At 36.7% G+C, this 25,639-nt stretch overlaps 1 protein-coding gene across 2 annotated transcripts in view; it reads right to left on the bottom strand.

Moving 5' to 3' along the window:
* Positions 1 to 25,639, bottom strand: part of KCNIP4 (potassium voltage-gated channel interacting protein 4) — a 103,932-nt gene that overhangs the window by 32,478 nt on the left and 45,815 nt on the right. The window contains exons 2-3 of one of the 2 annotated variants that reach the window (XM_061992469.1): positions 16,855 to 16,956; positions 11,551 to 11,675 (exon numbers count right to left, since the gene is read on the bottom strand). In XM_061992469.1, coding sequence (XP_061848453.1) covers positions 11,551 to 11,675; positions 16,855 to 16,956 — 227 coding nt within the window. The remainder of the gene's footprint in view (positions 1 to 11,550; positions 11,676 to 16,854; positions 16,957 to 25,639) is intronic. The other variant, XM_061992470.1, reaches the window with a different exon arrangement.

The raw sequence follows: 25,639 nt of genomic DNA, 5'->3' as shown, positions 1-25,639 counted from the left end.
AAATGGGACGCGTGGGAGAAAGGAGAGAATAAGAGGTATCTACTTGTTAAAGTTTTAAACAACACCATCATAAATGCTACATTTCACCAAATTTTACTTCTCTGATGTTTGTGATTATTAGAAACCAAAATCCATCAGTTTCACATAACTTAAACACCAAGCCTTGTAATGTTTGGTCCAGATGCAGCAAAAGAGTAACTTCAGTAAGCCATGGCCAAAAAAGGTATTTTCTTGCCCGTATTCTAGTACATAAACATTTCTGTTCCTCAGATATCACATACTGACGCTCATGAAGGCTCAGTGGTAGAAAACAGCCCTGCCATCAGATGAGTTACACGGAGCAGCTGTGTGAGAGAGCAGAAGATATATACCAAGCATCAGCTTGGCATGGCTGATGGTGTGCCTTACCATGAGCCCCACTGAGAGCACGCCAAAACACAGAACAGGATACTGCTAACTTCAGATTGGAGGGATTGACAAAAACACAGAACAATACAATTTCACCGAAATAGAACACTAACTTTTCCAGAGTAAAGAACCTTAGAGGTATTTGGTGCACTGCACTACTATTGATATTGAGTGCTTAAAACCATGCTCTTTTTATACGCTGCTTAATTAGAGACTTGGCACCATTTTTCAGAGATAATTCAGAAGTAAGCAATTGCTATTATGAAGACAGTCTCGGGTATGTGAGATGACAGTTTTTCCCTAGTGAATACAACATGTAGTATCTCCATGAACAGCAGTAAGTCATGAGATGAATAGAAGTGCAGGGACTGAGTTCATTATTAACTTTCAAAAAGAAGAGTTCAACCTCTGCCAGCAACTGTGAAGCTAATTGAAACTACTGTCTCCGCTGAACCCATTAAAGTCTATAAATTTGTGACGACTGACAACTATACACAAAGTCTGTCAAACTGTACCTCCAAATTACTTTTATATTTGAAAAGTTCTAAATCTCTTGACTAACTCCTGGAGGAAATACGTAATGAATGTAAGTTTTATTTTTTTACTCAGTTTGTTAAAATATTTTCACATGGCCTTATTTGAAATATGGAAAAGTTTTCTAGTTCCCTAGTAAATTAATGCCAGTGCATTTAAACATTTAACAATTCAAATAATAAAATTCTGCCTTGGATGAGGTTTGGGGTTTTTTTTTAAGTTTTCCTTCAGTTATCTAAAGTTGAGAAAACAATTTATCTGAAGCACAACTACTAAATAATAACTCAGTTTTTTTAAAAAGGAGGTTTGAGCTATGTGCATTGTACATGTCTTCAGAAACTCTCCCTAGATGGAAAAAAAAAAAAAAAAACGATTTACAAAAGTCTGTCTGCTGACAACAGACATGGAATTCAGCTTCTAGGTTTACTTGCTTGGACTTTCATCATGCTGCTGAGTTTTTTAAGGCTAAAAAAGTTGCAGGAGTTTCCCAACATGAGGAGATGTTAATTTAAGTTTGAATTACTACTATCTGATATTCTAGTAAGATTCTGAATTGTAATTATTTTTTAATTGGCATTTCTATGATACCAAGTTAGCAGTTCTATATGCTTGAGGAACAATCTGTTCAGGTGTCATCCTTGTGTCTACCTGAAAAGACAATTTATTGGTGCTTCTTTGTATATACATGTCCACAACACTGTGGATATGGTGTGCAGAGGAGTCAGCACCTTTGTAAAAATTTTCAGCACAATGGGCTACAGTAAGGCAGCATATCCTCTGTTTGATACTCGGAGTCATAGAGAAATATAGGTCAAACAGTTTCAGGGTTGTTTCATATCAGTCAGGAAAACTAGATGGGAAGCTTTAAATGACCTATATTTTTCTTCCAGATTCTCTTCTGTTTGGCCAGAAAGAATATGTGTCTGAAAAGATCCCGTTCTTTTTACGATTACATGCTGTATAATCCAAGGACTTCTAAAGACAGTCATCTAATCTGGAGGGAAAACCAACTGCACTAGTGCCATCATCACAGTTTTGGGTTTTCCCCTTCTGTTCTGTATTAATCACGACTCTTCATTTTTTCATTACAATACAAATACATGGATTCAGTGTAGAACTGAACGAGATCACAAGGAACTGAATACATCCTATGGACTCTGTGAGACAGAAGACAGTGACTTAGAGATAGCTAATCCCAGTTAAAGTGTTATTTCTCATAGTGTAAAACCTTCTGTTTCATAATGTGCAGTGTTCCAGAGATATAAAATAAAAGGATTATGTTGTCTTTACTCTTTGTCGTACTTTAGAACATGTGGAAAAGGTTAAGTAAAGAAACAAGAAAAATTGAATGGGCTTTCAAAATCTCTGTTCAGAACATCACAAAAGTATTCAAACTCTTTGCATCACCCATTTTTAAAAATCTCTTTTATAGTCAAATATCTGTGTTCCTTGTCAGCTTTTAGAGTCTCATAAGTATAATGCAAGGGGACACATTTTCTATTTGTACTAAATAAATTTTAATCAAGACATTGATTATCTTAGAAACTCCTCTTGAAAGACAGAACTGAAAGACAGAACTGTACACCTCTATTAGACATAGATCAGGGGCTGTGCAAACAGAATAGCCAAGAATATAAAAGTCATCCACATATAGGACACTGAGATACATTTCCCGTACTTCCTTTCTTACTAGGTAAGTTGCAATTATAATGAACAAACCTAATATACTTAATGTTTCCATAATGTCATGTGTATAAATATAGAAGAAAAGTTAAGCCACTGTGAAAACTTTAACTTTGATATTCTGAAAAGTATGTTGAGATGTTTGAATTTTTGCAGAAGCCAGCACATACAATGTAAAATGTAGAGTATATATCTAACCATCATCTTCATCATTAAAGAAAAAATTGCAGAAGTATTGATTCATATAGTGATCTTTTTATTATTATTATTCAGTGCACAGAGTAAATTTTCCTGTTCTAAGTCTCAATTACTTTTCCAATTGTTCTTTCACTCATTTCATGGGAAAATGCTTTAACTATCAGACTGTTAAACCACATGTGGATAAACTTACCTTATTGTTTCAGGCACTTATTCTCAGCAGATCACTGTATCTGATGAAGTTGTCTATTATTTAGACCCATGGCCTTTGGAAAAGGATATAAATTCAGCTAAATATTTTTACCTGATTTTTTATATTAGTCAGTCTAAAAGACTCCTTGCCATCCTGAAGACTTCCTTAACTGCAGTTCAAGGGGGCTACCTCTGAATAAACTTAGCATAATGAGAGCTGGTGCTAAACTTAAGTTTTTTACATTGTATCACTGGGTCTAGCACAGGTCATTTTAGAGAGCTTTTAATGCATAATATGAGCACTTGTCATATGAGACATAGAACTAGTGTTTGGAGATCAGCATCAAAAAATTGCATTTTACTTTCTTGTCAGCTGAAGTTATTAATGACAAAACATTCTGTATCTCAGAGATCCCAAATTATTTTTTATTGTCAAAATGCCAACATTACCTAGACAAAAAAAAGTTTATCAAATATCAACCTGAATTTCTATGTTATTTATACAGATTTTATTTATCTCTGGAGACTTTTTGCAGTCAAATATGTGAAAATTCACACTCTAAATGTATTGAAGTTTTGAGGGGATTAAGCTGCCACGCACAATACAGAAACAGTAATTTGTTTCAAACTATTAGCTAAACCTGTATAATAAATTATTTATCTAATCTGAATGTGCGCAGTTATGATCATAAACTGATGGAACTGTTCACTGGAAGAGACATCTGGAGGTGATGTAGTCCAACTTATCAACAATAACCTATAAATATTCTTACAGTTGGTTATATAAATATACCTTAGACAGATGAATCCACGTGATGTGAACCACATGTTTTTATATCCTGCTCATTAGATTGGAAATACAATTAATTAGCTAAAACAAGTACTTTCTCCTCACTTACCTTTTTCTGTAAGAAAATAACAGAAATATAAACAAAAAGTAATTTTCCAGAAAATGAAATAATGCAAAACTCAAATGCTCTAGATGATGAATGCTTTATGACCTATAAGCCAAGCTTTCATTAAACTTTCTGTGAGACTCACAAACACAACATGTAGTTAGTTATATAATGTTTTCATCAAAACATAATTGAAATGGAAAAATCTTGGAATAAATTAGCATATTTTGAGTTACACACAAATGTGTTCTTCCATAGATGGGTAGTGGGATGGGAGAACCTATCTTTGAGCTGTAACATTATCAGAGTTATTTTCTCACCTTGTTTACCTCATTTGCTAACAGCAATAGGAAAGAAAAGTAACTTAGACATGTTGTTTTCCCAAGAAATGACACAAATATGGAGCTGCCTATTTAAAGACACGGTATGCATCCAGGGACATTTTTATACATGCATGACTTCATTTTACATTTTCACTGATCTGCAGCTGGCATAAGAAAAATGTTCAATAAAAATCCTTTCACTTTTCTGAGAAAGTCTAGTACTTTCCCAGCATAGAATTCTACAGATTATTTTTTTTTATGAGAATAATCAACGAAAATTAAAATATCATTAACATTGAAGTTTAGCGCAGGAGTGTCTGTTGTGCAGAAATGGATTATCTAAGTATTTTTAAATGGAAATGTGCCATAGCTAAGGGACGATTTTAAAACTGTGAGAGACCTATCAATGGACAAAAGAGAAAGAAAGAAAGACCACATATTGAGTGTATGCTTGATAGTCTGTGCAATTTATTGTGAAGTACCACTTGTACTGGGCCTGCCACAGAGCCATTGGTTTGAAAGGTTAATGACTGCAGCAATCATGATTTCAATTTACAAAAAATAGGATGACAGAAAGCCAAACACAAAATGGAGAGATCCCACTGTGATAGCAGCTGAGCAACAATTCATCAACAGCAGTGTAGGAACTCTAAAGCCAGAGTACTAGGGACAGCCTTTTGAGCCTGGGGAGAGCTTAGGACTTCCATTAAGCTAGTTTTTCAAAGATAGTATAGAAGCTTTAAAATGGCTAAATTACTGAATATATGCATAAGTTATCCCTTGCAGCTTTTCCTTACAATAGTTATGTCATCTGAAGGTGCATAACTCAACTCCTTATGTTCTCTCTAGTGTATCTTCTATTGTCTTTTGACTGTTGACCTTAGGTACTAGCAAAACAGTCATTGTCACAACAGACATTTCAATAGGCTTAGGGACTTTCCTGCTGTTATACTCTACTTCTTGTCTCCTAGAGCATCAGCTGTACTACATTGTGATTTGAGAGTTTCTAAAATGTTCTGGTGTGTGTATGTATATAGAGATGCTCTCTGCTTGAATTATTTTTTGTTGGATTTGGCGTATAATTTGCCTATGCTGGAAAATCAAATTGATGGAAATATCTTTAAATGTTTACCTTTTTATTTTTCTATGAGTAAAAGCCATAGTAAATCTAATTTGGCAATCACCAACTTTGTAGAAATATAAGAGTATTTGCTGCTTTCTCATCTGAATTTAGTCAGAATCCTATATAAGTAGTTTGAAGTCATAAATAATAAATAACTGTATGAAAGCTGTGAGAATTTCTAGTCATTCTTATTTTAGAAGACATCCTAGAACTAGGCAGGATTAAGAGAAATCAACAGACTCTAGTGAGATAATACAGACAAATTGTTGAAGAGATAGTAGGACTTTTCACCAAGTGAAGAGCATAAGGCACGGAGGTAGGATCTGCACAAGTTTTGATGGTGTCATATTAAAGATGTGTGCCTGTGTGTTTCATTATGTCTTTTTGTGGAGTTTCTTTCCTAGTGAAATGATTAAATAGTGTATCACAGGCTCACAGAATGGTTGAGGTTGGAATGGACCTCTGGAGATGATCTGGTTCCACATCTCTACTCAAGGAGGGACATCTGGATCAGGTTGCCCAAGACAATATCTGGATGAGTTTTGGATATCTGCAAGGAGAGAGACTCCACAACTTCAGTGGGCAACTTGTGCCAGGGGTCAGTCATCCTCATGGTGAAATAATATTTCCTGGTGTTCAGAAGGAACTACCAGCATTTCAGTTTGTGTCTATTGCCTCTAGTCTTCTCACTGGCCACCACTAAATACCTGAATGTTGACAAGATCCCTGCTGAGCCTTCACTTCTCCTTGATGATCAGTCCTAGCTCTCTTAACCTTTCCTCAAGGCAGAGATGCTCCAATATCTTAATCATCTTTGTGAAAATTTGCTGGACTCTCTCCAGTATGTCCATGTACTCTCTCTTGTACTGCCAAGCCCAAAACTGGACACAGCACTCAGGTGTGAGCTCACTAGTGCTGAAGGGAGGGGAAGAATCATTTCCCCCCACCTGCTAGTAATACTTTGCCTAATGCTGTCGGGGATTTCATTTGCTTTCATGCAGCAAAAGCGCATTGCTGGCTCACACTTAACAAGGAAAAGATGTTTTCCATTTGGGCAGCCTACAACATGTATTGGTGCATGAAGCACACAGGGCTGGAGGTACTGGCAGGATAGCATTAAGCTGGATCAGAAAGAAGGCAAGCAAGAAAGAAGGTGGTCTGTGGCCAGCATAAATGGATGATCAAGAATTGTTGGGGGAGATCACAGAATGGTAGGGGTTGGAAGGGACCTTTAGAGCTAATCTAGTCCAACTTCCCATTAGATCATCTAACCTCAGACCATGGGAGGCACTGCAATCACAGAATCACAGAGTTGTCTACATTGGAAAAGACCTTTAAGATCACTGAGTCCAATCATTGACCTGGTAGTGCCACGTCCACAACTGAACCATGTCAGTAAGCGTGCCAACTTTTGAACATCTCCAGGGATGATAATTCCACTACTTCCCTAGACAGCCTGTTCCAATGCTTGACAACCCTTTTGGTCTAGGCATAATTCCATTGAATTAAGCAGAGTATATGTAATAACAATGCCAGACAATACTGGCTACATTTCAGGCGAGTCGACTTTGGCCTCTTCAAAGATCTATTTGGACAGATCTCATGGGATAGGATTCTAGAAGACCCAATGAGAGCTGGTCAATCTTCAAGCACCACTTCCTCCAAGCTCAGGATCAGTGTGTCCCAATGCTCAAGAAAGGAGGAAAAGGAGGTAGGAGGCCTCCATGGATGAGCAAGGATCTGCTGGGACAACTCAGGCAGAAAGCAGCCATCTATGAGAGGTGGAAACAGGGGCTGGCTTCTTGGGAAGAGTCTAGGAATATTGCCAGGGCATGCAGGGGTGCAACTAGGAAGGCTAGAGCCCTTCTAGAATTAAATTTAGCCAGCGATGTTAAGGACACTAATAAGGCATTTTTCAAGTACATCAGCAGCAGAAGGATGACAAGAGGGAATGTGGGCCTGCTGCTAAACACAGAGGGTGGCCTGGTGACCGAGGATGCAGAGAAGGCTGAAATATTGAATTTACAGTCAAGGCTGGCCCTCAGGAAGCCCAGTCCAACAAGGATAACAGGATGGCCAGGACAGCAAAGGGCTTGTCCTGGGTGGAAGAGGAAGAGGTTAAAGACTTGTTGGCCAAGCTTAAGGCTCATAAGTCAATGGGTCCTGATGGGATGCATCCTAGAGTGCTGAGGGAGCTGGCTCATGTGATTGCTAAGCCTCTCTCCATCATTTTTGAATAATCGTGGAGGACAGGCAAGGTGCCTGAGGAATGGAGAAAGGTCATTGTCACATCAGTCTTCAAAAAGGGCAGGAAGGACGACCCAGGAAACTACAGGCCAGTCACCTCTATCCCTGGAAAGGTGATGGAACAACTCATCCTGAATGTTATCATTGAACATATGAATATATTAATGTCTTATTAACATTTACAAATATCTAAAGGGTGGGTGTCAGGATGATGGGACATACCTTTTTTATATTGTCGCTAGCAACAGGACAAGGGATAATGAGGTGAAGCCGGAACACAAAAAGTTCCACTTAAATATAAGAAAAAACTATTTTACTGTGAGTGTGAGGGAGCCCTGTCACAGGCTGCCCAGAGGGGTTGTGGAGTCTCCTTCCTTGGAGGTCTTCAAGACTCGTCTAGACATGTTCCTATACAGTCTGCTTCTGCAGGGGGGTTGGAGTAGATGATCTCTAAAGGTTGCTTCCAACCCCTACCATTCTATGATTCTATGATTAGGGATCTGTGATCTAGCAACAAATTTGTGGAAAATGATGAATATAAGAAACGAAACGAATGCTGTCTGAAATGAAAGTTTTAAAATCCTTCATTTCTGAAGACTAATGCTTTGGCTAAAGATAACTTCTTGAAATTGATTTTTTTATATTCGGCAGTAGTTCTGGGCATCTTTTACAGCTTTTTGAAAGTAATTGATAATTCAACAATTATATTAAACACAAAACCCTCGAAGTTCATGCCTATTAACTCTAAATAGTCAAAGGTATTGATATGTGCATATCTTGAATTAGCATATACTGATAAGGAAATGAACCACCTCAATAAATATATATTACCATGTATTACCATCAATACTCTTTTGATGTAAGCAGATTTTACAACATAAAAGATATGAAAAGCTGGAATTCCTCTTTTCAAAAAATGTCAAATCTGTATTAATTAATATACTGTCCTAGAACCTATTATTTTTTTCTATACCACATTTTATAAATTATCCATGTCCTTCATTTCTGAGACTATAATTATTCTTAGAGAAACAGATAAAAGGCTTATTTTATCTTCAATACTTTGTACCTTTTCCCTTAGATAATTAGGGACATCAGTTCATTCTTTGGAATGCCTAAGGAATACTGTCATTAGCAGGGAAGTGTTCTGTGGTACCCTGAGGAAATGAAAAGTTTTTAAAAGTAATTGTGTTAATCACTACCATGCCAACATTATACACCTTTTGAAACTGAGGATGATATATAGACAGGAGACATTAAGTGGTTCTGTATTTTACATGCATTGTAAGCTATGATAAAATGTAGTTTTGAATCATCCCTTTGCATGGCTTGCTTTCATTAAAAAATAGATTATATCTTTTGAACACAAGATATTTTTGAACAATCAGGACAGGCGAGCTGCCTGAGGACTGGAAAAAGGCCAGTGTCACTGCAGTCTTCAAAAAGGGCAGGAAGGATGACCCAGGAAACTACAGGCCGGTCAGTCTCACCTCCATCCTTGTAAAGATGATGGAACAATTAATCTTGAATGTCATCACTAAACATATGAGGAAAAAGATGGTTATCAGGGGGAGTCAACATGGATTCACCAAGGGGAAATCCTGCTTGACCAACCTGATAGCCTTCTATGAGTGCATAACCGGCTGGCTAGATGAGGGGAGAGCAGTGGATGTCATCTACCTTGACTTCAGCAAGGCTTTTGACACTGTCTCCCACAACATCCTCATCAGAAAGCTCAAGCAATGTGGCTTGGATGAGTGGACAGTGAGGTGGATCGAGAGCTGGCTGAATGACAGAGCCCAGAGGGTGGTGATCAATGGCACAGAGTCAAGTTGGAGGCCTGTGGCCAGTGAAGTTCCTCAGGGATTGGTTCTGGGGCCAATCTTGTTTAACATCTTCAACAACCTGGATGAGAAGACAGAGTGTACTCTCAGCAAGTTGGCTGCTGACACCAAACTGGGAGGACTGGTTGATTCCCCAGAAGGCTGTGCTGCCATTCAGGGGAATCTCAATTGGCTTGAGAGTTGGGCAGAGAGGAATCTCATGAAGTTCAGCAAGGACAAGTGCAGAGTCCTGCATCTGGGATGGAACAACCTCATGCACCAGTGCAGGTGGGGGTCGAATTGCTTAAGAGTAGCTCTGCAGAGAGAGACCTGAGAGTCTGGATTGATAATAAGCTAACCAGGAGCCAGCAATGTGCCCTCATGGCCAGGAAGGCCACTGGCATCCTGGGATGCATCAAGAAGAGTGTGACCAGCAGGCCAAGGGAGGTTCTCCTGACCCTCTACTCTGCCCTGGTGAGGCCTCATCTGGAGTCCTGTGTCCAGTTCTGGGCTCTCCAGCCCAACACTGGACACTGGGGCTGTTTAGTCTAGAGAAGAGGAGATGGAGGACAGATCTCATTAATATTTATAAGTACATAAATGTTAGATGTCAGGAGATTGAGACACCTCATTTTTTCTATTGTATTTAGAAACAGGACAAGGGGTAATGGGATGAAGCTGGAACACAAAAAGTTCCATTTAAATATAAGAAAAAACTGTTTCACTGTAAAAGTGGTGGAGCACTGGCACAGGCTCTCCAGGGAAGGAGAAAATCTCCTTCTCTGGAGATTTTCAAAACCCTCCTGGACATGTTCCTATGTGACTTGATCTAGGTGGAGCTGCTTCTGCAGGGGGGTTGGACTAGATGATCTCTAAAGATTCATTCCAACCCCTATCATTCTATGATGCTATGATATCTAAGAATTCTGTAAGACATCTCTTCATGTACACTCTGTAGAAAATAGTCTCTCTGATTGTGTTTTCTTTGTTAGCAAATTTCATTTGAGTAGCAAATGCCAAGTGCAAGAAGAAGGCCCTTTTGTAAGCCTGAAAGAAAAACCAAATTAAAAGGTGATAAATGCAGTTAAATTTATGTTTACTTATACCTTATGTTTACCAGAAGGAGATTTAGCACCTGCACAGTATATACTCACATCTATGTATATAGACTGACATTATACACCAACGATTTGCAAGTAATTGTTATTTTTTTAATATCAAGTATTTTTTATCAAACATTAATTGCATGTAAAATCCTACAGAACTGTAATCACATGAAAGAATAAAACAGAGAGTAAAAGTCTACTGTTTTAAGAAAACAGATGGAGGGGTTAATTATATAGTATTAATAAAATCACAGGTAGCTCTTACCTTTGGTATACTGACACAATTTAATACTACTTACTAAAATCTTTATGTGTTGTATTTCTCATGGATATGTACATGTAAAATTTACATGGTTATGTACTAACCATGGATGCCTCACGTGCCATCACCTAGCCCAATAGTGAAGGACAGGGAGTACATGCTGAAAGAGGAAGCAGACTGCTCCCATGTACTGGGGTCCTCAGTGAGGATTCACGTCAACTAAAAACATTTGGCCTGCCAACAGAGCACATATGTCAGTAAAAAATCACAACTTGTCGAGGGATCTAGTATGTTGATAAATTGTTAGAACCAGAAAGCATCAAAGAAGTTATCTGCTGCTATTCACCTAATGAAAAATACCTCTAGTGCAATTTAAGCCAATTACTTCTTGTGATAGCTACTCTTAGCACAAAAATAAAAATCTTTCCTCTTACAGACCAAATTCCTCAGGACTTAGACTCTCTCCTATTCTTGCATCTTTAGACAAAAAAATTGCAACATAATTTTCAATCTACTTTGAGCACAGTCCTAATGTACTAAGCTATAATTATTATCTTCTGGACACTTTCTAATTTGTCCATGTCTTTCGGTCATTAAATAGCCCAGTAGTTGCAAAATGTTTGATTCCTCATCTGACCAGACATACAATATTTAACTACGGAGTCCCATGAGCTTCACTGATAGCCATTCTTTTTGCTGAGATTTCAGTGGTCTATTCTATAAATGAATGGTAAATTAAAAAAGGAAGTGCTTACATTCTTGAAACCTCTATACAAGATCTGAAGTTCCTTCTTTGTGAATTTACTCTGTGCTTCCAGTAGTTCAAGAGCTTCAGGTCTATGTCGCACTGTGGCCATTTCCATTTCATCTTCTACAGTGTCTGCCGAATAAGAGAAAGAAAAGGAAAGTTCAACAAGAAATATAGAATCTAGAAATATCTAACTCTTGCAGAAAAAAAGTTAAAGGTTGTTCTTTTATAGAACACTTTTTGCAGCTTTAAAGACAAATTATGTGTTCATTTTCAACTCATAGGGAAAGGGTATCTATTCGCTTCTGTGGTTGCACAGAACAGAGGACGGTGATGATGATCCAGTGGTCTGGATGTTATCACATTGGTACAAATAGCAATAAACTGGAATGACTGCAGAAGCATGTGAGACACATTCAGTATGACTTTTCTGTTTCTATGACTCTGATCAAATAAAACAATTTAATAAAACTTTAGTGACTCCCAGAATACTGGAATTTGTTACTTGTTTAGTTAATGGATTTGAATCAGACTGGGATTTTCAGTGTCCTTTTATTTTGAAGTTGTGCTTTGGAAAGTGTGTGAAGTTGATGCTGTACATAAAACAGCAGACCTTACTCTGAGTATGATATAACAAATCCTTGAGTGCAAACATGATTCTTCATGATAAGCAGTCTAAATGGGGAATATAATGAGTTTTGTGACTTTATCATTAGGTGAATTCACAAGTATGAGAATACACATATTCAAGGCTTACAGCTGAGTGCAGTCTTAAACCAATGAGAGATAGCAATGCATTTTTTTCCCCAGGTAGAGTTCTAAATGTGAAAGTTCACAAGAATAACTAAAGAAACTTACAACATGTATTTTTTATACAGGGTACCAGACACATACCTGATCAAAAATATGAATGTGTCTATTTTTAGGTAGTTCAAACATTAAACATTGCTTATGTAGTACTCCAGACTAATTTAAAGAAATCACTACCTTATTCTAGTTCAAGAGTTATACCAACTGTATACATGTAACTTGAGAGAATACACCTGTATGTCATTTCTATGATGCTGAAGAGATGTATTTTATCAGAGTGGGACTCTGTATTCTTAAAATATAGGTTTAATCAGTTCAATTTTCATAAAGCACAGTATTAGGATACTCCATTAAACCAGCATTATCCTTATATCTTCACATATTTGTATCCTGCTACAATGAAGTAATAACAACTTTCACCTGCCTGAGAGAAATCTGGCATCAGAAGATACAGTTCAACTAAACATAAAATGAACATACTGTAAATAGAATCATAATATATAAATTATTTTGGTAAGTCTTCACAAAATGTCTTGTCTTTCCTCCTGCCAGAGATGTCGCTGTTAGCACTCATCTCAGGAAGATGATCTCAGTATCATCCACAATCTTATCTCATAATGCCTATTGCATATTGGCTTCTGGACAAATTATGTTATGTTAACTTTCCTTTTTTTTTTTTTAATAAATTATCTCATATGACTCTTAGACCATGATCATCTTTGTGAAAACTTCCAATCTAAATACTATTTACAAAAACTCCAACTGACATAACTTTACATTGACCTTACAATGTTTGCTAATAGTTTCAAAGGGGTAGTATCTAAATTCATGAGATTATAAGAAAATTCCAGCTCTCCTTTAAAGAGAGATGCTGGGCTGCAAAACTGAAGTCTTGAAAATCCTGCCTTTATAGATGAAATAGGAATAAAGTAATTCTGGAGTTAAGAAGCTGTCCTGCTAATCTATGGAAGGTGTAGCAAAGTTCTTGAGTCCCATTATAATTCTGCTTAAGAATATCCAGAGTTTATTCTGCACATTTTCTAATGTCTTTCTATCAGGTTTTAAGAGATTAATCTTTTATGTTCTTTATATAGTCACTAGAGTCTCATAACAATGTCATGCTATAGATATGCAGCCAATTTTTATTTTTTTCAACTCCAGTTCAACTTTGGGTTTAATACTAATTTGGCAAAAGTATCAATCTGATAATAAATACTCTTGAAATGACACTTATGGTTTATATTCCAAGAATTATATGGGATCTAAACAAGCTATTGTTCAGACATAACTAGAAATAAGCTCTCTAAGTATTCATTTGGGAAACATCTGGCTACCTAGAGAGATATCTACAAGCTTTCCTAGAAGCTAAATGAGTGCACATAATGAATGGGAGGTCAGCAGTAAAGGCCAGATAGCTTCATGCTGGGCACAAAGTTTGATGTATCCTTAGTAATAAATATTTTATTATTTTAATGATTTTTTGAGAATGTAGAAGACTGTAGTGTGGTGATACTGTCTTTCTGTTTTTGAAAAGGTCCAGTGTAACACTCTTTTCAGATTATTTCTGTAGTCTCGTAAATAATCAAAAACTAAGATCACTACAAAATTCCCCATAATATGCTAACAGTGCAGATTAAAATTCTATAGTCACTTGCAGGTTTTTTCTTCACACTTATGGCTAGTTATCTAGACTGGAAAAAAAAATCTGTGCTTTAAAATTTGAATTGAAAATGTGTGAAAACTTTTGTAACCATTAATGATTTCTATGGCATTAATGAAAAAAAAAATCAATTCTCTGGTTTCCATAGCTTAAGAAAGTTAAGGGGTTGGCTTGTTTGTTTTTCATAAAAAGCTAACATATGTTAACTGAAAATCAGAAACATGTTCATATTCACTCAGTAATACGTCAAAGAAAATATTTTTTCTGATTTCATTAGTGAGTAGCTTTTTCCTAGCTAAATAGTAAGGACAGCTTTTAATGTATTTGCCACAGGAGCTATGCTTTGAAACTTTCATTGTTCATTAAAGAACAAAATGGCAAAAAAAGCAGACATACTTCAAATAATGACAGTTGGAGAAGCATGTTCAATATTAGGGTTTCAGTTGATATCTATAAAAAATGTGCACAGTATTGTGCGGCACAAACTCCAAATTACAGTTCCTCTCTCTGTTTAGTACCTGCATGCACACATGCTTTTCTTTTCTAAAACCATTCTTGAGTCTAGTCCTATCATTAACACATGCATTTAGCTAAGGAAGGATGGATTCAAGTTTAGGCTTACCAAAGGCTAAAGCATACAAATAAAGCCAAAAGTATTCTTTGACATGCTTTATTCAATGGGAATGCTGAAATAAGATTTTAATTCTTCAGGTAATCTTTGTCTGCATATATTGATATAAGTTACATTCAGAAGTGTAAATCCAAACTATTTTTTAATACTTGTATTAAAAATATTCCCCTTAAATTTTCTAAGGAAATGTGTGCTTGTTATTGTAGGTAATGACTGCTGCCTTCATTTCTAGTACATTGCAATGTTATTTCTTTCATGGTAGCAGAGATCAAATAGCACTTTATGTCAAAATGGGATAATAACAATGTGTGTCTACAATGATATTGTTATTTAATATATTTTAATGTAATCATTTTTACTCAATATAGCACTTCATTATTGATGAGACTACAGAGAAAAATGCTGAATGCTTTTTTTTTTCCTTAGTTCTCAAACATGAAATATTTAATGCAATTTTTATTTTTACTTGTATTTGATGAAAGACTTCCACCAAGAATATACAAGTTTTGCATGGTCAAGATTATTGAAAATGATTTTAAGTTACCTGTGCAGACAAAAACCTTGTGTAGAAATGTGCAAGGAATAAGGCAATGATGCTCTCCAACCAATTTCAAATGAACAGATCAAACCCTCTCTTCCTTCTACTTTATTTGCATTTTCTACTTTATCATTGGAAGTGTTCAAAGTCAGGTTGGACTGTGAGCAAACTGATCAAGTGAAAGACGTCCCTGTCCACAGCACGAGGGCTGATCTGGGGGGATTTTAAAGGTCTCTTCCAATCATAATTGTTCTGAGGTTCTGTGATTCCTTTTATAGTCTAAGATTAGAAAAGTTGATAGCTGACAAAAATTGACAAAAGTTGTCAGATGATGAGTTGGACTAGATGATCTCTGAAGGTCCCTTCCAACCCCTACTATTCCATGATTCTGTGGTTCTCTGACTACGTTACTCAGGTCATGTAGCTGAAAGTAACTTCTACATAATGAATTAGTATTAGTTGTCACTACAATAGCTGACCTTTTTAAGCTATCTTATTGTCAAGTAAAATACAATAGCTGAAGGCATCATGAACAAAAATCCCTGTACATCCACATCTTTAGTTCTTTTCCATCTTTGAGATCTCAAATACTTAGTAAGGAAACAAGTACTACAGTCTTCTCTATAGAGAAGCATATGAAAGGCAGTGAAGTAAAATAGCAAAAAGAAAGCCTAGACCCATAATGCTGAAGTCTAGGCACTTAACATGGACCTGTGCTCATAGTAAAGTTGCCTTAGGTTGTCCCACATTCCCTGGACATGGGAAACTGGTCTTGAAGCCTATTTTTTAACCTTAGGTTGATGTACTTTATCAGAAGAGTATACAAGAAGCACAGGGACCACTCAGCTTCTAATTTTACACGCTCAGATTAGTGTCGAGAATTAAATCAAGTTAATCTAGACTGAATTGTGTCTAGAGGGATATTTTAAAATCGGTTACAGTGGCCAATTTATATAGGAAGACATTAGTATTACTCTTACAATTAATCTCTTTCTAAGTATATATGTGTATGTCTGCATCTAGATCTATTTCCATCCCACCCTCTCCTGCTCCACATTCCTTCTGTTAGCTACTCTGGAGAGATTTTATTTCCTAGAAGCATATTAAACCGTTAAAGGTAATGTCAGTGTGCTTTTCCTTCCTCTCCACATTCACATGGGTTTTTTTAAATCTCATTATTATTTTTCTCTCAGACACAAACTTTAAGTTCTATTCCTTAAATAGTTTGATGTTATATAGTTAAAATCTACAAAGCCAAGACTTCTCTCCCAGATTAGTACTGCTGATACCATCCTGTGCGTTGGATAGCAAGCACTTACACACACACGCACACACATACACACACGTAAACAAAAAATATATATCACTTTTCAAATACATTGAGAACAGTTATTTAGCTTAATCAGTGAATAACTTGTCAGCTAGTTTGCAGAGGATAAGTGCCAACCCAGCTGCTACTACAAAGCAGACCCTGGCACTGGTATCTTGCCATCCTGGTCTGCAGGGACAAATCTGTTACCAATCACAAATCTGTTTATTACTTGATTTTAAACCTCAGCAGAGTATATGATTACGTCAGTAGATATATTTTCTCTCAAATGATCAGTTAATGAAAGTATAACTTTTGATGCATGCAAACCTAAAAAAAAATCAAATGAAAAATAAAACTTGCTTTGAGTAACAGGAGATGTCGTTTTGGCAGCCGAGCAGGGCAAGAGCTTCATAAGTCGCTCTTTAATGCTGCGTTTGGTACTGTTCTGAGCGTAGAGGAAACCTAAAAAATATATTATCAGGACTGTTAACATAGGCTTGAGAACAATTTCTGTACATGCTGCAGTGTTCATCATTATAGCAGAATCCTGATGGGAAAAGGCCAACCAGATTGCAGCCATTCTGAATTGCAAAGGGCAAACAATTTTCAAACAGGACAACAAAATGTTTTAGTCTTTGTATCTTTCCAATAAGAGGGATATTTTTTGTATGTGTGCATCTCTTGTAAATATATATAACCCACTTCAATTCTTAAAACTCACTTTAAAGCATGTATCAGATTTGAAACAACACAAGGTAAGAGTGTTTGTAAAAAGAAAAAAAGCTGAAATATTTTAAAGACTGAGGTCTATTTGATTATAAAGTTTAATATGGAGACAAAAAACAAATAAAATATCTAAGATTTCTTTTGTTGTCCTTTATGGCAGTCTTCTAGTTCCACAGCTGATTTTTATCATATAATTGATTCATCAATTCTGATAACCGACCTGGTACTTTTGCCTTTTCTGAATATTAAAAAATCAATCATGATGTGTAGCCAGTCTCCCTTTCTTTAATATATAGCATTCTACATTTATATAAAAGTAAGTACCATTTATATTTTCATCTTTAAATACTGATATGGCTGCATAGTTAATGTTTTTGAGCCACAAAGGAAGTGAACAGCATTACCCTTGCTTACTATGAAGAAAATTATCAGTTACTACCTGTGACATCTAACCATTTTATACAAAATGAGTGAGATAAGCAAATGTCTCCTGGATGGGTATTTACTGCAAATGACAGATTTAATGTCTGTAAAAAAAGATGAGTAAATTATTTATGTTCCTGAAAAGGTTAGAGCTCAGTTTGGGCATTATCCAACTCCTGCACTTTTCATCATGGCTACATATGCTCAAACACAAATGCTGCTCTGTGGTGGCTCTTGCTACAACAACAAGAATGCAAAACAGATGGAGTAAGAAATGAAAGACACAACTGACAGTTCCTGTGCTAGAAGCACAGTCACCAGGATAGTCCTTGGTTATCCTTGCCATTGCACTTGTGCTGAACACTGGTGTTAGTGATGAGATGTGCAATAGTTTCCTCTCTGTCACCAGACTATCTTGAGAAAGTGTGTATTTGGGAACAGAAGAAGAAAGTGAGGTTTTAAGGATACTAAACTTTGCAAATAAAAGCAAAACATTTCTCATTTTGTGTATGAGTAAAACACTGAAGGAAATAAAATTAAAGCTATGGGGAAAACCAAGAAAGACTTGGCCACAGCCTTAAATAGTCAACCAAGTGTTACCAGACAAATTCTGATTCTGCAGAAACAACAGCTCTGGTGAATGGAAAGAACGATCCAGTTTCAGCACAAGGTCAGATGGACCTAAATGAGCATCTGTGGAAACGTCAAAACCTTTTAATACAAATAATAAGAAAGCATACTTATTATCTGTAGCACTTAACCATCAGCTCAACTCAGAAGCACTGTGCAGATAAAAGCATAAAAGACAATCTGTGAACTGATGGATATCTCAAACTCCATATTTTTAGTTTCAGTACTGAATCTTTAAATGGATACCTCGTGGTTTCAGCTGGCAGGGTCTGCAGTATCACACTATGCTTGTAATGTGTATGCCACAACACAATAGAAATTTATCTTAAATATCATTTTCTTTATTAGGAACTCATCCAACATAGACATGATCTAGAAATATCTACTTCTAGCTTGTTAATTTGACTTAAAGTTCACAAAGGTTTACTGTCCATGCTTTACTTCCTGATTATATAGGTCCACAATCTAGGTAATTATTGAAGATGTATACAGTACTTTGCAAAATCTAAGGGACATATTATTTCCAATGGATTTGAAGCTCAAAGCATTGAGTAAGAAAAGGATTTTGCAACTTTCATGCTCACACAAATTCAATGAAAACCATATGGTCTTTGCAGTGATATGAACAAGGTAAAAAATAAAGTTAAATATACCAGAGAAAGTAAAACCAGAGCAGTAACTTAGGAGAAGAGTATGACTTTTATACTCACTTCTGTCAGCTAATTTAAAATGTGACACTAAGATCAGAGGAGAGGTGTAGGAATTATCTTCTCACAGTATGAAGAAATAGAATGCACACTCTTTGCTCCCAGTGGCTGTAGTTAGTTTATTCTGCAGCTATAGCAGTCCACTGTCGTGATCTCCTGCTCAGTACCACTGCTTTCAATGTGATTTTTCATGAATGAAGAACTACTTAATACAGAGAAAATATGTTGCCAACTGGGCTTGTGCTGAGTCCATGTTTAATATATATTGAAACACTAAGTGTTAATTAAGATTAAATATTTTAATAATTTCTATGAATTCCATAGCTATTTGCCCAGTTTTAAATAGGTTAAAGAAAAAGCTGTGGACATTAAGAAGCTAATCAATCTAAAATAAATTGAAATTTATTTATTATATAGTAGGAGATTCTTATCTTATTACCAGTCTTTAAAATGGCTGTTCATGAAAAGATGAAGAGGCACCAACAGACTGATAACGATGGACTGATGCTTCTTCCTTCAAACTTCTAGAATAGAAGAATTGTAATTCTTAGTCTGAAAATAGATATTCAGAAGAAGCTGAATTTTTCAAACTCTTACTGATTTTTTTTTAGTAACTGTTTGACTAGAGATTTCATACCTGTTCTCCCTAATCCAGTCAACCATAAGCTCCTCTGGGCTAAGCATGAAGGTTCTTCAAATTCACGTTAGTTAACTGATGCTGCTTGCTCTTGATTTTGATAATTTGTCCCTCTGCAATGAAAACTAAACTCTGAGACACACTTTCCCCTAGAATTCACTGTGGAAGTGTCCCAGAACTCATCTCCATAAGACACCACGTGGAACTGTGTCCGATTGTCCCAAGAGGTACCCACTTCACAAAATGCTCTGCAACTGGAGCATGGCTTACGTATTCCCATATCTAAGCACTGCTGTACTGATATGTGTGCTACTCTGCTATTTGGCATGATTTATAGCTGTACTTGCAATTGACAAATGTGCCAATGGCTTAAACCTTTGATTTACAGAGATCGGTATCTAAATCTAAATTTTTGATTTAAACAGAGATCTGTAACTCTACAATTTTATTAACAAAAGTTATACACATATATATAGTCAGTACAGATGTTTCCTGAGTTGTTACATTTAAAAATCATATTTGGCCAAGAACATTCAGATCATTATGTGTGTGACCTAGTTACTCCAGCTTCTCAGTGTTGACAGGCGAATGCAGATGTGACACTGTTGGCTACAAAAAGATACTCAAAGAACCACAGAATTTTTTCCTCATTAAATAAAAAAATAATAGAGTCATAAAAGACTTTAAAAGATAAGGAGGAAATATGTGTTTGAACATAAAAAATATTATTTATAAATTATAACTTATAATTGATTAATAAACAAGTAAACCTAATTAAATATATCTATACCTAGACTACCTTAAGTCTTTACACATTCACTTCTTTTTGATATATGATGGGACAAGTGAGATTATCCTATGAAAACTATCAAGTCAAACCAAGAGTTTTCAGAGGCAAAATCTCTCTTAAGTGTGATTGTTTTCCTTGCAAAGTCTTTGTAGTCAGTATGGAAGTGAGGGCAGGTAGGCCATTTTTTGGTGCTGTAGCATATAAATCCAATAGTCTATCTCATTCCCAGAAAGTGCACAAGATGGACTGTGCTGTGTCTGCTCTTGTCTCCAACATCCTTCCTGTCTGCATCAAATGATCTCTGTTCAAAAAACCACTGTCCTGTCTTTCATCCAGACTCATTGCTGCCTTTTGGTGTGATTTGTGTGATAAATGTCAGCATAGAAGGCATAATCATCTGAGTACTTAACTTCACCATCAGTGAAAGAGAAAAGCTACCTGTAAAACTCCTTCCTTTTTTCCACATACATTTTCCCTCTATGTTTTATCTATGTTCAATTTTTTTCCTGGTGGCAAAGATGGCAGATGAACTTGTACTGTCTAAGTCTCAATCCACTTTTTACTCGGTAGTACAGTTATGCCGCCAATAGAGCTGGAATTTGGATTTTGCTCACCTACAGGATTTTAAGTCTTCCCATGAATACATGAAAAATGTCTATGTTTTATTAGCTCTGAATGGGATCTTTTTGGAACAGGGTTAATATAAGACCTGAATGCCTAGCTACACAGGTAATTTTCTTTAATTAAAAATTTTGGTAGTAGGAGACAAAGATTCTGACAAATAAAAAAAGAAATGCATGAAGTGTTTTCTTGGCATAATGATTTACGCTCAATTTCATCTGCATCATGGAGTTTTTCCCAGGGCCTTAAGCACTGGAGGCCCCACTAAACTGTTTATGGTTCAGCACAGATGGAGAGCAAGGGAGACAAAATGAAGTGAAGATTTTATATTCACAGTTCAGGACTTGTGGAAGAGAGCCAAATCAGAGTATATGCTCCTTCTCTGTACTGACTCTGGGAATGAAATAAAATGATGTACAAGATAAATATTTATAAGTCTCAGAGTCGGCTCTTTGGAAACGTCTGCTGAGGAACTATTTGAGTTTTCAGTAGGCTACTTAACGGATCATCAACATTTTTTGTCAAGTTAGGAAAATGTTTTTGGCCATCTTATTTACCTGTACATATGTATTTTCAAGGATTTTTCTTCTACTGTCCCTAAGTTCCTGAGGTTTTTTTGCTAAATATATCTATCAGCTTCACAGCCTCTACAAGGAGAAGCCATGAAGTTATTGAGCTGAAAAAATGGATAGCAGCATTTTCGAGACTACCTTGAAACACTCATTCAAGAGTCAGATTGCTCTCCTGCACTTTAAATTCCTTTGTACATACTGTTTTAAATCAGTCTGACAGTGGTAGATGCAGAGATGGTAGTCAATTTAAGTCTACCGATAATTAAGAGGTCAGAGTCAATTGAGAAGTCTGGAGACAAACACTATTTGGACATGGACTGAAAATTACAAAGACCAACTGGTCTTGACAAAAACCGTAACTACAGTCGGGAATCTGTGGAACTGGCAAATAGAAAAGAGTGAAAGAAGACAGTGAGGGTGACGGAACACTGGAATAGGCTGCCCAGGTAGGTTGTGGAGTCTCCTTCTCTGAAGATTTTCAAAACCTGTCTGGATGTGTTCCTGTACAACCTGATCTAGATGGACCTGTTTTTAGCAGGGGAGTTTGACTAGATGATTTCCAAAGATTCCTTCCAATCCCTATCATTCTATGATTCTATGACAAGAAAAAGATAAAATACAGAAGAGAAGTGGAGTAGGGAAGTGTCAAAGTATAAAAAATATAAACCTGAAATGGCCACCCTTTTGTCTTTACGGTCATTATCTTTCCCAAATACAGCTTTAGAATTCAGATCCTGCTCTCCCATGAAAAATAGGAAGCTTTTCAACCTGTTTGTGTCATGAACAGTTTATATGCAAATGTTTAATGCAAATGTTATCTAAAATTGTTATAAACATCTCCAGAAGTGTAAACATTGAAAATTGCAGAGTTCCTTCAGTGCAAAGCTAGCAATTGTACACCGTAGAAAAACCTACGGTGTTTTGTTCATTTGATGTCACTGAATAGACTTCTACATGTACTTACAGAGCATGTGTAAAATTAAGCTGGTGCCCTATGATAGAAAATGTATTTATTTGCTTTCTTTAGAAAAATCTTGAAGTAGACTATGTGAGCATATGAGAGAATGCACAATGAACCGGATTTGTTTGACTGCTGGTCTGAACTGTGCATATTCCTAAATTCTTTCCACTTCTGTTTTTTATGAGAAGACTATAGAAGTTTTAACTAATATATGCAAATATTCACACAATAAATTCCATCAAACCAAAGTTAGTTATCTTATGGGGATCAATGAAGGGGATAGATTAGGAGCAGAGTTTTTTAAGTCACAGGAGAGACCAGGTGAAAGAAAAATAAATACTTGAAGAACAGTCTAGTAAACAGTGGAGATAATTTTTTAAAATAAATAAAAAGCTAAAAATTGTTCAGTAAAATAGCTTTAAGTCAGTCTTTGTTGCCATCCTGAACAATAAAGTAGTTACATGTCATTTGCAAAGAAATTCGTAATCTAGTATTACTGAAAGAGATTTTAGAACTGAAATAAATCATAGAATCATAGAATGGTAGGGGTTGGAAGGGACCTTTAGAAATCATCTAGTCCAACTCCCCTGTAGAAGCAGATTCACCTAGATCAGGTCACATAGGAACTTGTCTAGCAGCTCTTGAAGACCTCCAGAGAAGGAGACTCCACACGTTCCCTCAGCAGCCTGTGCCACTGCTTTGTCACCCTCATAGTAAAATAGTTTTTTCTTATGTTTAGATGGAACTTTTGTGTTCCAGCTTTGTCCCATTTCCCCTTGTCCTGTTGCTAGATACAAGAGAAAAAAGAGATGTCCCAACCTCCTGACACTCACCATTTACATATTTGTAAATATACATGAGATGCCCCCTCAGTCTCTTCTTTGCTAGACTAAACCACCCTAAATTCCTGCAGCCTTTCCTCATAAAGGAAGATGCTCCAGTCCCCTGATCATCTTGGTGGCCCTGCACTGGACTCTCTCCAGAAGTTCTCTGTCCCTCTTGAGCGGAGAAGCCCAAAACTGGACAGAGGACTCCGGATGAAATCTCATTAGGGCAGAGTAGATGAGGAGAACCTCCCTTGATCTGCTGGCCCATCATCCAGGTTGTTGATGAAGATGTTGAACAAGTCTGGCACCAGAACTAATCCCTGTGGAATTCCACTGGCTACAGGCCTCCAACTCGATTCTGTGCCATTGGACATCACACTCTGGGCTCTGTCATTCAGCCAGTTCTTGATCCACCTCACTGTCCACTCATTCAAGCCACACTGACTGAGCTTTCTGATGAGGATGTTATGGGAGACAGTTTCAAAAGCCTTGCTGAAATCAAGATAGGTGACATCCACTGCTCTGCCCTCCTCTAGCCAGCCAGTTATGACCTTGTAGAAAGCAGTGTGTAAACAGAAATTAAACAAGTAAAAGAGCTAGTTATTTTCTTTTCTTTGATTTGAAAGCCTTTGAATGGCTTTAATTGAATGACAACTTAAGGAAACAAGCAGCAAATATAAGCTCTTTCTGTGGCTTAAGAATGTTTATTTTTTATTCATGAAAGACACAACATAGGAAAAGCCACACTGGCTATGTCTATTCACAATCAATTTGGTGCAACAGAAAAAGGTTGGCCGATGAAGCTGTGGAACCTGAGATCTTGCAGATGGCTTATGGATACAAAGACTGAAGAGTTAAGCATGTTCTATCACAGCATAAGGAAAGTGTATTCTGTGGTAGCAATGAAATAGGCCTCTCAGTGGTGGTGTCCCTGGTCAGTGAAGAGCCTGAAGCGTTGGCACCATTGTTGGGACATGAGAGACCTTTCAAGCACTCTCACTTACAGAATTGGTAGGCTCAGTGTGTTACATGGCAGTAACAACCTGTAAAGAAAACCTGCTAAAGAGGTTGAATTACTAATTGTGACTAAATAGTGATAAAAAATGGAGTTTACTCATTTTAGCAGAGATTCATGGAACAATAGAGGAAAACTAATAGATGTGTCAATCAAAATGAAGGCTTGGTTCTTAGCAGGGGACTAAAAAACAGTGATATGCAGTATCTGTGATGTGGAATGTGAAAGTAGAGAGAGAGAAATACAGTTGTAAAAAGACTAGAGAGAGCAACTGAAGACAAAAAGATGAGTCTATCAAAAATGAGTGACAGATGATGGACAGAAAGGAAACACATGATACGAGATGAGCTAGAACGAAAAAGAAGGATTCCACAGAGAAAGAGAGTGAAAGAAAAAAAAAAGAAGAGTTAAGAGTTAGAGTGAAAAAGTAAATAGGGAGATATTAGAAATGTTGATAGACCATTCAAATATTTATTATTTCCCTATTTAGCTTCTTATCTAAGCTATGTGTATGTTGTGTGCAAACACGTACAACTCTGGACTTAGATGTGCTGATATTTTCCATAGGGCCAACAGCTGGAGTCAGATTGGAGGTGTAGATGGCCTGTGGTGTCAGCTACTGGAGCCTGTGGAGACTCCGTGCCACTCACTGGAGTGGGTGGGCAATCTCAGCCCCAGCCAATGGGCTGGGAATGATCTATATCCTGAAAACCAGCTCTTGGGGGAGCTAGTATTAGTGAGAGCCTCAGCACTGGTGGCTGGAGCAGGACCATAGGCCATGCTCCACATGCCTGGTGCTGGCTGCTGGGAGGCAAGTGTTTGTATCTCCTGAATTTTATGTGTGGAGTGTGTTGTAACATCCCTTAACAAGCATATTTGTAAAGAAAAATCTTTTCATACTCATTAGGAGAGTCAGAAAAGAAAAGAAAGAGATACTTTTAATGAATATTTTTTGGAGTGTACCTTCATAGTAGGTATCCAATTATTCAATTATTCCAATTATTCTTAGTGGAAATAATTAACCTGCAGGGCTCTAGGCTATCACTGTGGTGTGTTTTTTAAATGGTCTATATGAACTTTATTCTTAGGAAAGGTGTCTCAATGAGACCTCAGAGAACTTTAACAAAATATTGAAACGAATCCAGTGCATGCGTTTCAATTCTAATGAACCGGCCCCAAATGAGACAGTTCTGACCTAGATCTTTCAAGAGTAGGTCACTTTCAAGCCCACTTTCA

Source organism: Colius striatus, chromosome 3 (genome assembly GCF_028858725.1).
Source record: "Colius striatus isolate bColStr4 chromosome 3, bColStr4.1.hap1, whole genome shotgun sequence".
Lineage (NCBI taxonomy): Eukaryota > Metazoa > Chordata > Aves > Coliiformes > Coliidae > Colius > Colius striatus.
This window is presented reverse-complemented; position numbering and strand designations above follow the sequence as displayed.